At 44.6% G+C, this 17872-nt stretch overlaps 1 protein-coding gene across 4 annotated transcripts in view; it reads right to left on the bottom strand.

The window, feature by feature from the left end:
* Positions 1 to 10200, bottom strand: part of LOC130611955 (splicing factor 3B subunit 3-like) — a 58607-nt gene extending 48407 nt beyond the window's left edge. The window contains exons 1-5 of one of the 4 annotated variants that reach the window (XM_057433220.1): positions 9990 to 10200; positions 9531 to 9643; positions 8772 to 9098; positions 7499 to 7671; positions 1251 to 1392 (exon numbers count right to left, since the gene is read on the bottom strand). In XM_057433220.1, the coding sequence (XP_057289203.1) occupies positions 1251 to 1392; positions 7499 to 7671; positions 8772 to 9098; positions 9531 to 9600 (712 nt within the window). In that variant the 5' untranslated portion in view covers positions 9601 to 9643; positions 9990 to 10200. The remainder of the gene's footprint in view (positions 1 to 1250; positions 1393 to 7498; positions 7672 to 8771; positions 9099 to 9530; positions 9644 to 9989) is intronic. The other 3 variants (XM_057433219.1, XM_057433222.1, XM_057433221.1) reach the window with 3 other exon arrangements.
* Positions 10201 to 17872: the final 7672 nt, after the last annotated feature.

The following is a 17872-nucleotide window of genomic DNA, read 5'->3' as shown; positions in this document are numbered from 1 at the left end:
GCCAACATAACAAAATATCCTCAAAATAGTGGTAGTGGTCAGATCCAGTCCAGTATTGGATGTCCAACAGCTGCCTACAGAAGATGCAACAACAGGGCAAGCACACAAGAATGCTCAAATAGCTTAGCTTCCTTCATGCTTGCTTAGCTTCCCTTGTGCTTGGAGAGGAACCTGTAGTGGTTCAGTGGTTTCCCAGGCTGAAGGCATTAGGCTGGCTTTGTATCCAATCCTTGTAAGCAGACTTTTAAGTCCATGGATTCATCTACTGCCTTTCAAATACCTATTAACTGATGGAATCCCACGTGAGAGTACAAGAGCATCCACACATTACCTAAAAATACATGCTTTTTCATCTGCTCCCAGCTATGTGCAATCTAGTTAATATCTCTTAGCTTGAAAATCCAAAGAATATCCAGAACACATCTCAATGAAGAGATGGGGAGCACTTGGACACCACAGCTGTATGTAGGGATTCTTGCACATTTCCATGTATGAACCATCACTCATTACCTAACTCCAAGGTCAATTAATTTATAGTGATGCGAGGAATAGTAACAGACTAAGGAAAGGGTTAAGAGCTTTCTTCAAACTATGTATTGATTGTCTTAACTTAGTATAGGGAACAGGTATGTTCCTGTTCTTGCCAGTTAAGCTATAACCCAGAATAGAATAAGTAGCCGAAACACTTGGCTTAAAATCAGAGACCCCTTTCCCTCAAGAAGATGAATGTCTGACAGGAATTTGTTTCAACTAGTTTCTATAAGACTTGAGGTTGCCAGCTGGGGAAACTGTGCCAAGGGTGAAAAGTGCACTGTGAGGAAGACTGCTTACTTCATCCTGAAGACCCCTGCCCATGACCATCGGAGGGCAGTGCACAAGCACCAAAAGGGAGAAGACTTATGATAATAAGTACCTAAACTAATTATAACATCTCAGGATATAATTATATATAATTATAAACTCTCGGGAACCTAATGAATATGTATGTTGGTGTGTAATAAATATCCAGTTTGTTGAGCTCTCGGTGTGCGAGTTAGGAGAAGCGATCCCCCTCGCACCCAGTGCCGCAATAATCACACCTGCTTTATAACTCTTTGTGAGTTATGAAGTTCTGTTCCTTAAATCAATACTAATGGTTCAGACTACCATGGACAAAACTCCCAAGATGCAGAATAGTGATTCTGTTTCCCTGGAGAATGAGAACCAAGTAGATCCATGGGAAAATAACTTTGTGGTTCAGTTGGCAGTACCTGTTATGAGGAAGTTGCCATGCTCTTCCAAAGGCTCACTGTATTTCCTAACAACATGGTTCAAACCCAAGTCCAGTTCATAAAACGTCAGTGTCTGTTGTGTGTTGGCTGCTGCTTCTCCTGTTGGATCATTGTCTGCTTCCTAAAACAGAAAACATGACAGTGTCTTTCAAGAAAGGTACTAAAGGAGGAGCAAAGCTGACACACAGAGAAACAGTTTTAGAATGAAACCCAAAAGGGCGGTGAGGCACTGGCACAGGTTGCCCAAAGAAGCGTTAATGCTTCATCCCTGGATGTACTCAAGGCCAGGTTGGACAGAGCCTTGGGTGGACATGGTCTAGTGGAAGGTGTCCTTGCCCATGGCAAGGAGGTTGGAACTAGATGATCTTAAGGTCCTTTCCAACCCAAACCATTATAATTCACCAGTGAACAAGTGCAAAATCCAGAAAAATTAGTAAAACATTTAAATGAGGTATGTTGTCATCCTGGTCATACCAGAGAAGGACAAATCATGGCAACATGCTGGGACTTGGCCTATGCTTACAGAGCCCTGTTCGACACTATCCAGCACCTTCAAAGGGAAAAAAATGTCTCTGGATGCAACAGCAAAGCAACAGACAACACAGCTACTCTAACTCCGAGTACAGCAGCTACTCAAACTGACTGCAAAAGACAGCGCAGTTGGACTCAAGCTCCAACCACAGCAGCTACACCAACCCCAGTGACAAGAACAACAGCTACTCAAACTCCAACCACAACAGACAGCGCAGCTACTCCAGCACCAACCACAGCAGCTACACCGACCCCGGCAACAAGTACAGCAGCCACTCAAACTCCGACCGCAACAGACAGTGCAGCTAATCCAGCTCCAACCCAGCAGCTACAGCAGCCCCAGTGACAAGTACAGCAGCTACCCAAACCCTGACAAAAGACACTGCAGCCACTCCAACCACAGTGATAATCACTGCAGCTAAACCAGAGGACCAATTCATGCCAATAGGTTGCCCCTGTATGTAAGGGGAAAAGCAAAAAAGAAACAATGCACTCACTGTCAGGGACAGCATCTGATCTGGAGTCATTATCACATGAATTAGAGGAAGAAGAGTCGACTTCTTGACCTTGGATCTCAATTGAGCTACAGAATATGCAAAAAGATTTTACCCATCAAGGAGGGGAGCACATCATCAACTGGTTGCTCCAATGCTGGGACAATGGGGCTGACAGTCATGAACTAGAAGGTAGGGAAGCCAAGCAGCTGGGATCACTTGATAAGGAAGGGGGAACTGACAAAACAATTACAAGAGAGAAACAGTTCCTCAGCCTGTAGAGGTGGCTCTTGGCAGCTGTGAAAGAAAGGTTTCCATACAAGGATGATGTTATGAGTCGCTCAGCCAAGTGGACTACTTTAGAGAAAGGCATCCAGTCTCTGAGGGAATCGGCCACATCTATCACATCAAGCCAAATAACGAGGATATACCCACAGATCCAGATGAAGTCGAATGTACATGACCCATGTGGCAAAAATTTACACAGAATGCACCATCATCATATAGCCATTCAATGGCAGCAATAACCTGGAATGACATAGTACCACCAACAGTGGATGAAATGATTCATAAACTGAGAGTTTGAAGACAATCTCACCCCTTCCATCATCTCAGCTGTGGAAAAACTGTCCCAGGACCTCAACCAATTGAGAGATGATCTATCCAGCTCCCCAAGTGCAGCAACACACATCTAGGATATTAACAAAAGGCGTCCTACTGCTCGAGAAAGAAGATATAGAAGGTATACATCATGGGCCACACTAAGGTATTACCTGAGGGATCACGGAGAAGACATGACAAAGTGGGATGGTAAACCTACTTCAGCTTTGGAGGAATGGGTGAGTGAATTGAAGAGGAGAGCAAAGGCCAAGACTGATCATCCCATGAGAGCAGCGGCTTCAGTCTCTGGTGAGCAGGTTCCCAGATGGAGTGGAAGAGCTGATTTTACTCCAGCTCCTGTGATAAAAAAGACTAATCCCTGTCTACCATACATAAGTGACCAGTGCTGTGATCACTGTTAGAGGGAACCTGCCTCCAGTCAGGTGGAGGAGAGGGACAATCAGGTTTCCTGGACTGTGTGGATCAGATGGCCTGGCACATTAGTCCCACAGAAGTATAAGGCTCTAGTAGGTACCGGTGCACAGTGTACCCTGAAGCCATCAAGCTATCAAGGGGTGGAACCCATTTAATATTTCTGCAGTGCCAGGAGGATCCCAAGCGTTGACTGCACTGGAGGCTGAAATCAGCCTGACCGTAAAGGAGTGGTAAAAGCACTCCACTGTGACTGGTCCAGAGGTTCCATCCATCCTTGGCATAGACTGTCTCAGGAGAGGGTACTTCAAAGACCAAAAAGAGTACCAATGGGCTTTTGGTATTGCTGCTTTGGAGAAGAAGGAAACTGAGCAGCTGCCCACCTTGCATCGTCTCTGAGGATCCTTCTGTTGTAGGGTTGCTGAAGGTCGAAAAACAAGTGCCAAACGCCACCACAACAGTGCACCAGCGGCAATACCGCACCAACCGAGACTCCCTGAGTCCCATCCATAAGCTGATCCACAGACTGGACAGCCAAGGAGTGATCAGTAGGACTCATTCACCCTTTAATAGCCCCATATGGCCAGTGCAAAAGTCTAACAGAGAGCAGAGACTAACAGTAGACTATCATGGTCTGAACGAAGTCACACCATTGAGTGCTGTTGTACTGGACATGCTAGAACTTCAGTATGAACTGGAGTCAAAGGCAGCAAAGAGGGATGCCACAATGGTATTGCCAATGCATTTTCCTCAATCCCTTGGGAAGCAGAACGCAGGCCAGTTTGCTTTTACTTGGAGGGGAGTCCAGTACACTTGGAACTGACTGCTCCAGGACTGAAACAGAGCCCTACCATCTGCCATGTACTGGTCCACACAGCACTGGAACAGGGGCAAGCTCCAGAACACCTGCAATACATTGATGACATTATATTGTGGGGCAATACAGCGGAAGAAGTTTTTGAGAAAGGGAGGAAATCCAAACCCTTCTGAAACCCGGTTTTGCCATAAAATGGAGTAAGGCCAAGGGACCTGCACAGGAGATTCAATTTTTGGGAATAAAATGGCAAGATGGACGTAGACAGATCCCCACAGATGTGATCAACAAGATAACAGCAATGTCTCCACCAACTAAGAAAAAGAAACACAAGCTTTCTTGGGTGTTGTGGGGTCCTGGAGAATGCACATCCCAAATCACAGTTTGATTGTAAGCCCTCTCTGTCACGTGACCCGGAAGAAGAATGACCAGGCCAGACATAAAGAATGTACTGTACGCTGCAGCTGGGGAGAATGGTCCTCCCTGGAACCTGTGGAAGAAAGCTCCAGGGGAAACTCGAGGTTGACCCCTCGGCTTTTGGAGTCGGGAATACAGAGGATCTGAGGCCACCTGTACCCCAATTGAGAAAGAGATACTGGCAGACTATGAAGGGGTTCAAGCTGCTTCAGAAGTGACTGGCACTGAAGCACAGCTTCTCCTGGCACCCCAGTTGCCCGTGCTGGGCTGGATGTTCAAAGGCAGCGTCTCCTCTACACATCATGCAACCGATACTACATGGAGTAAGGGGGCTGCACTAATTACACAAGGAGCTCTAATAGGAGTCGTCCAGGAATTCAAGTCCTCATCATGGAATGGCAAGAGGAAAAAGATTTTGGAATGTCACCAGAGGAGGCCCCACCATATAATAAAGTGTCAGAAAGTGAAAAGCAGTATGCCTTGTTTACTTATGGGCCCTGCTGTATTGTGGGGAAGCATCGGAGATGGAAGGCAGCTGTATGGAGTCCCCAATGACAAGTTGCAGAAATAGCTGAAGGAGAGGGTGAATCGAGTCAGTCTGCAGAGGTGAAAGCCATCCAGCTGGCCTTGGACATTGCTGTACGAGAAAAGTGGTCAGTACTTTATCTCTATACTGACCCATGGATGGTGGCAAATGCCCTGTGGGGGTGGCTGCAGCAATGGAAGCAGAGTAATTGGCAGTGCAGAGATAAACCCATCTGGGCTGCTGCACTGTGGCAAGTTATTGCTGCCTGGGTGCAGAACCTGGTGGTGAAGGTACGCCATGTAGATGCTCATGTACCAAAGAGTCAGGCCACTGAGGAACACCAGAACAACCAACAAGTGGATAAAGCTGCTAAGATTGAAGTGGATCACATGGACTTAGAATGGCAACATAAGGGTGAATTATTTTTGGCACAGGGGGCCCATGACACCTCAGGCCATCAGGGCAGAGATGCAACACAGAGACTGGCTCGTGATCAAGGGGTAGGCTTAACAATGGACACTATTGCCCAGGTTATTCATGACTGTGAAACGTGCTGCAATTAAAGCAAGCTAAACGGTTAAAGCCTCTTTGGTATGGAGGACGATGGCTGAAGTACAAATATGGTGAAGTCTGGCAGACTGACTATATCACACTCTCACCAACCCACGCACCATGTGCTTACCATGGTGGAAGCAACCACTGGATGGCCGGAAAAATTTACTGTGCCCCACACCACTGCCCGGAACACTATCCTGGGCCTTGAGAAACACGTCTTGTGGTGACACGGAACCCCAGAGAGAACTGAGTCAGACAGTGGGACTCATTTCCAGAACAACCTTGGGTGTTGTGTCCAGAACCCTGTTGTCCAGGGTGTTGGGTCCAGAACAGACACTTGGGCCAAATAGTCCATTGAATGGGTATATCACATCCCCTACCATGCACCAGCCTCTGGGAAAAATCAAATGGTACAATGGGCTGTTTAAAACCACACTTAGAGCAATGGATGGTGGGACTTTCAAACTTTGGGATACACATTTACCAAAAGCCACCTGGTTGGTCAACACCAGAGGATCTGCCAACAGGGCAGCCCAGTCAGAACCTTTACATACCATAGAGGGGGATGAAGTTCCTGGGGTGCACATAAAGGATGTGCTGGGGCAACCAGTCTGGGTTATTGCCGATTCAGGCAAAAGAAAACCCGCTCGTGGGATTGCTTTTGCTCAAAGAGCTGGACATACTTAGAGGGTTATGCGGGCAGATGGGTAATTGCGATGTGTACCTCAAGGGAATTTGAATTTAGGGGAAAACAGCTAATGAACTCAATTGTATGCTGTTGCCTGCTATGTAGCACTTTTATAGACCACAAACTAGATATCTTCAGGTCATCAGGAACTGGCTCTGACTTCCCTCCGACCATCATCCCAACAAAGAATGAGCTTTGATGAAACCAGACAAGTTCCACTGTGTCATCAGTATGCAACAATCCAACACTGCAAAAAGCCTCTCCTGCTCTGAAAAACTGTTACAAGAGATAGAGCCCAACATCATGGACAGCATGAACTCAGCAGCTTTATAGGGATTGGTCCATGCACTAAGGAATGCTCTGTGTGTGTGTGTGTATGTGTATATATATATATACACACACGAGACAAGAGTGATGGTATATTGAAAAATGTGAGATCTGAGCATGACATGAATGGTATGGAATAAGGGGTGGGTACTGTCCTGGGTTCAGCAGTAGCAGTCATTTTTCCTCCTTCTTAGTAACTGGTGCAGTGCTGTGGTTTTGACTTTCAGCCGGGGGACAACGCTGATAACACTGACGTTTTTAGTTGTTGCTCAGTAATGTTTCCTCTGACCAAGGACTTTCTGAGTCTCATGCTCTGCCAAGGAGGAGGGGAAGCCAGGAGGAAGCAGGGACAGGACACCTGACCCAAACTAGCCAAAGAGGTATTCCATACCACAGCACATCATGCCCAGTATATAAACTGGGGGCAGTTACCCAATAAGGGCTAGATCACTGCTCAGGTTGGGCTGGGTATTGGTCAGCAGGTGGAGAGTGGTTGTATTCTCTTACCTTGTTATTTCCCTTATCATTATTATTATTATTGGTGGCAGCAGTAGTGGTTTGTTTTATACCTTAGTTACTGGACTGTTCTGATTTCAACCTGTGGGAGTTACATTCTTTCAATTCTCCTCCCCATCTCTCCAGGAGCAGGGGGAAGAAGGGGGGAGTGAGCAAGGGGCTGCATGGTTCTGGGTTGCCGGCTGGGCTTAAACCACGGCAGTAACAAATGAAAATTGTCTCAGATAGCAAAAGCAGCCATCATTTCCTTCCTCCGCTGACAGATTAATCACAGGAGAGGAATGACAAAGCTCAAAATACAGCAAAGGGAGATCAAGTTCTTCTCACCTCATAATCCATTTCCAGACAAGCAAACATTGGGTTTTCAAATCCCACGTCAACTCCCACCACGTGGTAAACCAAGGTATTTGCCTTGTGGGCTTCCAGCGGGGAAGAAATGGTGAGACGAGCAGCAGCATCTCTGTTCAAGATATACACCAGCTTCTGCTTTTCAATTGCACCTGCAAGGCAAGGACAACAGTGCCTGAAGCACAGCACCTGCTGATCAAATCTGACCATACCTGCAGTCCAGTATCAATACACAACCTTGCATAAGAACGTCAGCATTACTTCTGCTGAAGCTCACCAATAGTTTTTATCTCTGTGTCCCGATTAACTCTGAATGTCTCATTTTAAATGTTTTGGGCTGCAAGCACAAATGCCAACTCCAGCTCTTTAAAGACAAAACCTTACCCTTTGAGCTACGTACATCTAGCCTAACAGTCAATCTACAATGGCTACAAACAGGTTTACTCACTCATTTCACTGTACGAGTGCTGACAGACTGCAGGGAAGGAAAACCAAATTGAAAACAGTCAGATGTTTCACTATTCTTGTCACTTGGCAAGAAGACCTCTCCTCAGGAATATTTTAACTAAGAAAACCCACTCCTGCATGATACACAGTATCCACAACATAACCATTCAACTATCAACATGAATGGCATAACTGTGACTCTGCTACCTCCTCACCAATGAAAACAAGACTTGTTAGAAAAAAACATTATTTGTCGATATTCCTAACATAAAAAGGCACTATTAAAGTACCTATCACTACAAGATTTCAGCATGTAGGAAAGCAGCATTGCACAAAGCTAGCTTCAGCAATTGAGGAAGTTCATGTACCAAGTCACTAAGACACCTTGCGGCAAGTCTTATAAACACACACACATGACCAACACCACCCCCCCACCAAAAAAAAAAAAAAAAATCTCAGAAAAGAGACAGGAACTCATAACAGCATTTCAGGCTACAGGAACTGACTGACTACACAGTAGCACTGATGCATGCAACCCCAACTTCTCTCCCAGACATGGCACTCTGGGGCTCTGTGCACTGCCAAGAAAGATGGCCTCTTTCCAGCATTAGAATTCATTTGTGCAATTCCATCAGCATCAAGAACTATTCTGAATGCCTGCATTCTCTCTGACATGTCTTATAGCTTAACAAACTGCTTGAGAAACACTTCCAATTGCACCTGGCAGAAACTCTCTCCAAAATAAGCATCCACAAGACATGAGGAAAAAAAGGTACGGTGAAACCAAGTTGACAGACTGACTTACTGATCATGACTGCACGGCCCTTTGGGTCTACAGCCAAGTACTGGCCTGGAACGATTCTGCGACATCCACTCTTGCCAAACGTTTCCTGATGAATCTTCTCAAACACATTCTTTGAGGGCTGGTACTCCAGAATAACAATACGTCCCGAATCACTGCCTACGATGATATAGTCTTTGGTGCCACCTGTCAGCCTGAAGGCCATGAGGGAGCAAATGACTCCAAACACTTCCACAGTCAGCAGGGTGTGAACCTTCCCTGTGTTAGGATCAGGGCGCAATAACTCCAGGATCTTGCCCCGGGAAACAACAATTTCTTGTTGTTTGGTTCCTAAAGAACCCAAAACACGGCAAAGAGTTAGCAACAATGCAGCAGAACACTGAATTTTAAGAAGCACTATAAGAAAGATGATACAACTTCATGACTACTAAATGCCAACAAGTTTTACAATTCCTATGGAGGAATTCAAAGCAACTTAACTACATTCAGTGCCACTATTGTTTGAACATCTTTTAACAGACCAGGAAAGCAGAAAAAATACTAAATTAAATATATAGATAATTGAGCCAAACTTCTCTTGATCCTTCCACAAGTTACAACAGCTCAAGAACAAATGACAATATACCAGTAAAAAATAGAAATAAAAACCTATGCTGAAACAAACTAGCTTCAGCAACCAAACCAAATAAAACACAAACACCTTTTTTCCACTACAACACAAAAACACTCAAGCCTAGATATGTGAAGGGAGGAGAAACTTACCTGAGAAATTGCCATGGATAGCATAGCTAATGCCAGTAGCACGCTGCAATGTCAGGTTGTAGAGAAACATGCTAGCAACGGGTTTGTGCTACTTTATCGTAGCTCCACTGAGTCTGTAACAAGTAGACCAAAAATATATACTCTGCAAAGCCAAAGGCTTCCATAAGGCACAGAAAACCACTGCTCCCCTGCTTGTCTATCACCTCACATTGGAAGACTGCCCGCCACCCAGCTGAAGTTATGTGGCATTTATTATGAAGCAAAAAGCTCTCTCAAAGAGGACCAGGCTGCTGAGCTCCTTACTGCAGCATGCCTGCGCAGGACACCGAGCTAATGACTTCTCTTGCAGCTTTAGTTGTTCAGAAACCAAACAAAACATGGGAATAATCCCTCTAGAGGTATCCTACGCCGTTACACATCACTCGTGTCGCCATTTCATTTAACACAAACCAAACCTACCCACAACGGCTTAGGGTGAATGCCGGAATCGATTCCTTGCTCCGAGGCTAACACGGGAGAGAACGGGGGCTCCACACTGACGGCAGGCCAGGGGAACCGGGCTTCAACGCCCCAAGCCTCACCGAGGCCCTGGCCGGGCCCACAGACCAGCACCGCCCAGCATCCCAGGCGGGCTCCGGGAACCAGGCACAGATCCACCCCCCGTAAGCCAAGACCCTAGGGGCCCACGGCACTCGGACCCACAGCTACTACCCCAGGCAAAATAGGCGCGGCGGGACCGTCCATACCGTACGGAAGCAGATGACAGCGGATGATAGTCCTACCTAAACAACCACACCACCATAAACCCCAGAGAACACTGCCCTCCCGAACCTCTTCGGCGGGCCTTTCCGCCAGGCCCAGCGTGCGCGCGACGTGTAGCTGCCTGAAGCGGCGCCTGAATGATCGGGGGGCGATGGTAGCCGCTACCTGTACCAAAATCCTCAAAGGAAAAATAATACTCTTAAGCCGCCTTCTTCTGTAGAGCAACGGGGCAGCGTGATTCTCCCGCGCTACCAGGCGGATTCGAACGGCGGCAAACGTTCAGGCACCGACATCGGCAGCCCCAGCTGAGCCCCACGATAACGGCTGCTATAGCATCGGGCCTGAGGGAAGAGGCCGCTTCCACCCCTCTCCCTTGGAGAATGGGGTTGATTGAAGAATAGGGTTGTAAATAAGTAACTTCAAGGACGTTAGGCTTTGTTAGCAACTATAGAGAAAAAGAAATTTCTAAAATAAACTTTGCCAGAACCACCTGGTGGTTACTGATGTGAGTTACATCAGAGTGATTCGTGTCAGCAACTCAGGGGTCCTAGTGATCGTTGCACTTTGTGTGGAGATGGAATCCCTTGTGAACATTGTGCTACGTGCAAAGGGTATAAGTGTCTTTGTCAATACCACAGTGAGGAGGAAGAAGAAAAAAGGGAATAATTCCCCTGGGTCAACTGCAATATTGTGCAAAGAAATGTTTTGTTCATTGTTTAAATTGCATGAATGTTCTTAGAAAAAGGGGGGGGGGGGGGAAGGTAACTTAGAGATATGTCCTGTTACAGAACGTTGTGAAATCTGTGCACTGAACAAATAAACACATAAGGAGTGGAATTTATGGGTGCTAAGATGGTGGTCAGACTTGTGATAGACATCTTCCTGTTAATGCATTACTAAGACGTTTAGTAACCTTTCTAAGATATTTCTTCACCCGGAGACAAGACCCCAGCAACAGATGGAGAAGCCCAGGAAAGGAAGACAACAGGATTGTCTGAGACCCAAGACCAAAAAGTATAAGAGACTATCCCCAGAAGTTCCCCTCGTGCGCCTCGGGCAGAGCGGAGACTCCCTGGCGCACCCAGTGCTGCTTGCTTATTGCCTCTTGGTATTAATTATAATAAAAAACAATTAAAACAGATTGGCGATATTAGGTTTTTATAACAAAATTGGTGACCCCAATGTGATCTCTGTGTGGCTGCCTGGTACTATAGCTCTTATGAGGGACGCCCCACAACTTGTGGCTCGGGAGAGGTTGCCCCGGGCAGTCTCGAGAGATCAATGAACAGTCAATAACCAAGAAATTCGAGCTCCCCGGAAAACTGCAGTATAAATTACCCTTAATTCTTGTGCACGAAGACCCAGACGAGAACAACGGACTGTAAGTATCGTTTGGTTGGGTGGGAAGGCTGGTGTGTGTCTGTGACTGAGACGTTTTCCTCTAACCATGATCCCAATCTCCCCTGAGAGAATTGGCCGGTGAAGAGACGGAGTGCTTGGAGATTTGTGTTTGTGCACGATTGAGACACGGACTGGGTATCCTGGGCCTGTGAAATACGGGCCGGGGCATCAAGATCTGTGAAGCCAGTGTGGACCTCTTCTAAGCGTGTTTCCAATCTCCCATGAGGGACTTAGCTGCTGAAGGAGGGAAGTGATAGTGATCGACTGGACGGAGACACACCCAGTGGGAAATGGGTCAGAGTGAAAGTCGTAACTCTAGCCCAGGAAGGGGCCCACAGAGAGGTCCCAAGAATAAGGCAGGGAGCGAATTACCAGAAATACCCCCAGACAGTCCCTTGGGGGTAATGATTAAAAACTGGGGCTTTTGGCCGTCCCAAAAAGGGAAGAGTAAGGAGAGAATGGTCCATTACTGTATGGAAGTATGGACTAAAGAAGAAATTCAGCCTGACCATTTATATTGGCCAATATTTGGGACTTTTGATGATTGGATTTGTCAGGCTTTAAATTCATATGTAAATGGCAAGGAACCCTTTAATCAGGAGGAAAGTGATTATGCTGCACTGTGGAAAGTATCCTGGTTTCACTATTTCCCCTGAGGGAGAAGAAAGGGAAAGCAGAGAAAACAAACAAGCCATCATGGGAGCCATTGGATAATTTACCACCCCCCTATCAAAGGCAGAACGGGAAATAGTGGAGACGGTATTTATCCTTCATTATCTCCCGATTCTATTCCAATGGCTCCCCCTTCTCCCCCTTCTCCCCCTTCTCCCCCTCCCTCCAGTTGTACTAGAAGTAAGACAAAAATACGGGAGGATAAAAATCCACAAGAGAAAATAGAAGAAAGAGAAACTTCATTTCCCCTCCTAGAGGTTCCGATGGGAGGAAATGTAGGAGGGACTGGATTTGTAGCAGTACCTCTGAACACCGGCGATGTAAGATCCTTTAAAAAGGAACTGGGCAGGTTATTAGATGACCTTTTGGGGGTTTCTGAATGATTAGATCAATTCTTAGGTCCTAATATTTATACCTGGGAAGAGATGCAGTCAATATTGGGGATATTATTTACTGCGGAAGAAAGATCTATGATTAGACAAGCCGGAATGCGAAATTGGGAGAGATGACATCAGCAGGGTCCTCCCGGAGAGCAAAAGTGGCCTAATCAGAATCCCCATTGGAATAATTAAAATGTTCAGGACAGACAAAACATGACGGACTTGAGAGAAATTATTATACAAGGAATTAGGGAGGCAGTTCCAAGAGGACAGAATATTAATAAAGCTTTTAGTGAACATCAGGAGAAAGATGAGTCTCCTGCTGATTGGTTAGAGAGATTGAGGAAAACGTTGCAAATGTATTCCGGAGTTGATCCGGCTTCCCTGGTAGGAGAAGCACTTTTAAAAACCCAATTTGTAGCACGATCTTGGGGGGATATCAGAAGAAAGTTAGAGAAATTAGATGATTGGCAAGATCGGGGATTGCAGGAATTGCTGAGAGAAGCCCAGAAAGTCTATGTATGGAGGGATGAGGAGAAACAGAAAGCAAAGGCAAAAATATTTGTAGCGGCAGTGCGAGACACTCAGAAACGAGAACAGCCAAGATCAATACCCAAGGTTTCAGGACCTGGGTATTGAGAAAGGAAACAGACAGAACAGAAGGAAAAGGCTAGGACCCTCTCTGAAGAGGTACCAGAATTATTGTGGAAAGAAGGGACAGCTTAAAAGAAATTGTAGAAAGCGGATGTGGGATGAGAAGATCTTTAAAGATGAGGAATAGGGGTGTCAGGGGCTATATATTCTGGGGACAAGAGCATCATCAGAGCCCTTGATAAATTTAAAGATAGGTCCCCAGGGAGAAGAAATAATATTTCTAGTTGATACTGGAGCCGAAAGATCTACGGTTCAGCATATTCCTATGGGATGTCAGATAAGTAAAGATACCACCTTAGTAGTAGGCACAAAAGGGGAACCCTTTAGGGTCCCTGTTTTCAAAAATGTAGAAATAGAATCTGAAAAGAAAATTTGCATAGGAGGTTTTCTGCTAGTGGAGGAGGCAGAGAGTAACCTATTAGGACGAGATTTAATTATAAAGTTAGGAATAAATTTAGAGATGGAAAAGGAAGCGATTACTGTAAACTTATATCAATTAACAGAAACGGATGAAGAACAGATTAATTTAAAAGTCTGGCATAATAAGGGAGAAATAGGAAAATTAGACATTGAACCGTTGGAAGTGGAAATAACAAACCCAAAGGAGCCCATTAGGGTCAGACAATACCCGATCTCCTTGGAAGGAAGGAAAGGATTGCAAGATTTAAGGGCAGTTAATCAGAGAACTGTTACCTGGTTTCTGGTGGTGGCAAATCCATACACCTTATTGAATCAGGTATCGCCAGGACATGCCTGGTACAGTGTAATCGATCTAAAAGATGCCTTCTGGGCCTGTCCTTTAGCAGAAAAGAGCAGGGATTATTTTGCTTTTGAGTGGGAGGATCCGGAGACAGGTAGAAAGCAGCAACTGAGATGGACAGTATTACCCCCGGGTTTTACTGAATCACCAAACTTGTTTGGACAGGCTCTGGAAAAATTGTTAACATCCTTTGAAACTGAGGGCAATGTAAAACTCCTACAATATGTGGATGATTTGTTGATAGCTGGAAAATTGGAAGAGGAAGTCTGGGAAAATACTATAGGTCTATTGAACTTTCTCAGAGAAAAGGGATTGAAAGTTTCAAAATCTAAATTGCAATTTACAGAGCCGGAAATGAAATACTTGGGACACTGGATTAGTAAAGGGAGAAAGAAATTTGATCCAGATCGAGTGGCAGGAATCATAGCCTTACCTGCCCCAAGAACAAAAAGGGAGGTTCAACAGCTGTTAGGATTATTAGGTTATTGTCGAGGATGAAGAGAAATTCCAACATATTAAAAACACTTTAATGAGAGCTCCTGTTTTAAGCCTTCCAGATTTGGATAAACCATTTCAATTATTTGTAGATACGAGTAATCAAACTGCATATGGGGTATTAACCCAGGACTGGGCAGGCAGTAAAAAGCCTGTTGGATATTTCTCGAAATTGTTAGATCCCGTAAGTAGAGGCTGGCCAACGTGTCTACAAGCAGTAGTAGCAGTAGCCTTATTGGTTGAAGAAGCTAGGAAGGTAACCTTTGGAGGATCCCTAGTAGTTTATACCCCACATGATATCTGGGGAGTCCTCCAACAAAAAGCAGATAAATGGCTCACTGATAACAGACTATTAAAATATGAAGCTATTTTAATCTGTTCCCCCGATCTGGAATTAAGATCAACAACAGCTCAAAATCCAGCACAATTCTTATTTGGAGAATGGGAGGAAACTTTAACTCTTGCTCACAATTGTATAGGTATGGTAGAATTACAGACAAAAATTAGACCAGAATTAGAGGAGGAAGAATTAGGAGAGGGAGAAAAATTATTTGTGGATGGATCTTCACGGGTAATTGATGGAAAACAAAAATTCGGATATGTAATTGTAGATGGGAGAAAATGGGAAGTAATAGAGTCTGGACCATTGAGTGCAAGTTGGTCAGCCCAGGCATGCGAGTTATATGCCTTGTTGAGAGCATTAAAAAGACTAAGAAATAAAAAGGGGACTATATTTACAGACTCAAACTACGCCTTTGGTATAGTCCACACCTTTGGGAAGATATGGGAAGAAAGGGGTTTGATAAATACACAAGGTAAAGGGTTAATACATGAGGAATTAATAAGACAAATATTGCAAGCAATAAGAGAACCTGAAGCAATAGCTATAACTCATATTAGAGGACACCAGAAGGGGCTCCAGTTCAGAACCAGAGGAAACAACCTGGCAGATGAAGAAGCCAGACGAGCAGCTCTTTTAGTTTTAACCGCTGGTGAACACCTAGAAACAGGGAGAGAACAGATGAACAAACCCAAAACATACTCTCAAAATGAGATAAAGGAATATGAAAAATTAGGAGCCAAATTCGAAAACAATAAATGGATATTACCAGATGGGAGAGAAATGTTACCTAAGGGTTATGCTAGAAGAATATTGTGTAGGTTACATCAGCAAACACATTGGGGAACAAGAGCACTTGTTGATCAATTTTTAAAATTCTATGGTTGTATGGGAATTTTTGATATGGCAACACAAGAAGTACAAGGATGTTTAACATGTCAAAAAGTTAATAAGAAACAGATGAGACAGGCTCCCAAAGGGGGAAGACCTTTGGCCCACCGACCTTTTGAGAGGATACGGGTTGATTTCACCGAACTACCAAAAGTGGGATGATATAAATACCTTTTAGTGATAATAGATCAATTAACACATTGGGTTGAGGCCATTCCCACTGCAAGGGCTACGGCTCAGGTGGTGACAAAACAACTACTTGAGAATATTATTCCTAGATATGGGATGATCGAAGTAATAGATTCAGATCAAGGATCACATTTTACCTCTAAAATCCTTAAAAATGTTATATCAGCCTTGGGAATCCAATGGCATTATCACACTCCTTGGCATCCCCAAAGTTCTGAGAGAGTAGAAAGGATGAACCAAACCTTAAAACATCAATTATCAAAATTCATGATTGAAACTAAAATGACATGGATAAAATGCCTCCCTTTGGCGCTGGTAAATATTAGAACTATGCCAAATTTGACAACTGGAATCTCACCTTTTGAGATGCTATATGGGATGCCCTACACTCAAGGGCTACCGGTAAGCCACCCCAAATTGGAAGATATGACTATATCACTATTTTGAATGAAAACATGCAAGAACTCAGAGCCAAAGGAATGCTAGCTCAAAGCACTCCTTTGGAATTTTCAATACATAAAATCCGACCAGGGGACAGGGTATTGATAAAAAGTTGGAAGGAGGATAGTCTAACCCCTCGTTGGGAGGGACCATTTCTTGTTCTTCTAACTGCCAAAACAGCAATAAGAACTGCTGAAAAAGGGTGGACACACGCGTCACGAGTAAAAGGACCCATAAAGGAATAGAGAGTTGTGACTGAACCTGGGGACACCAAGCTAACCCTCAAGAGGACTTAAACAGGTAACTGGGGGAATCCATATTGACTCCTATAGATATTATATGGGAAAAACAGGTGTAACTGAAAACATTTCCATAAATAATAGAATAATGGCTAATACCAGTCCACTTCCTATCTGTAAACGTTGCAACCTATATATATATTAGGACAAGGTGTCCCAATTGCTCAAAATATTATTACTTGGAGAGGAGACCAGGAATAATTTCTGAAGAACCAATTACAGTTCTTTTGCATTTGGTGTGAAACTATAACCTCATTAGAACAGTTGTTGTGGGTCAAATATTATTGCTATAATAGCCGACGGGGAATATACCTCTGATCTACCAGAGAGGGCAAGACCGGAGGGAATCGGTGCTGCAGCTGGAGAGGTCTGCCAAGGTCTGCAACCCCTGGGGCTGTGACCACTGAGCACTATGATCCTGACCGGACCTCTTTTGGTATTGGTTCTGATAGGAACCATATGGGGAAATGCTGTGGCTTCTAAGGACATTCCCAACAACAGTAGTGAATGCATTACCACAACTAGACGAGGGAGAGTAACCTATCAAACACTGATCTATCACACCATGTATGAATGTAAAGGAACAATAACCGGCTACTGCATACATAACCAAACCCAATATGGACTTTATAAAGAAGAAACTAAAACAGTATGTTTTGATCCAAAAGAACTCCCTTATCTATATTGGGTAGAATTGAACTGAGTGTACCCCTTGGCAGTAGTAATAGTGTTAGCGTAAGAACTGACACATAACCACCGGGATGGTTATATGAGGTGCTTTATTGAGGCGCCGGGAACCAGGGGTACGCACCCAAATCTGGTTCCGATTCCCGTCACATCGCGTTTGCAATTTATACACTAAAAATTTCATAACTAATACATATTCAACACAGATTACATCATTGACTAATACATATGCATCAAAGATTGCTACATCAATCTATTATGACATCAGCCTCTTCTGCGCTTGCGCAGCCCCCTCTGGTGGTCGCCCTGATGAAGTAAGGAGTCTTCCTCAGATGAAGTAAGAAGTCTTCCTCAGGTAGTCCTCTTCACCT

This window comes from Pezoporus wallicus, unplaced genomic scaffold, assembly GCF_028554395.1.
Source record: "Pezoporus wallicus isolate ANWC-B61680 ecotype Strahan unplaced genomic scaffold, APGP_CSIRO_Pwel_v1 contig_913, whole genome shotgun sequence".
In the NCBI taxonomy this organism is placed as follows: domain Eukaryota; kingdom Metazoa; phylum Chordata; class Aves; order Psittaciformes; family Psittacidae; genus Pezoporus; species Pezoporus wallicus.
The sequence above is the reverse complement of the archived record's forward strand: the minus strand, read 5'-3'. Positions and strand labels throughout refer to the sequence as shown.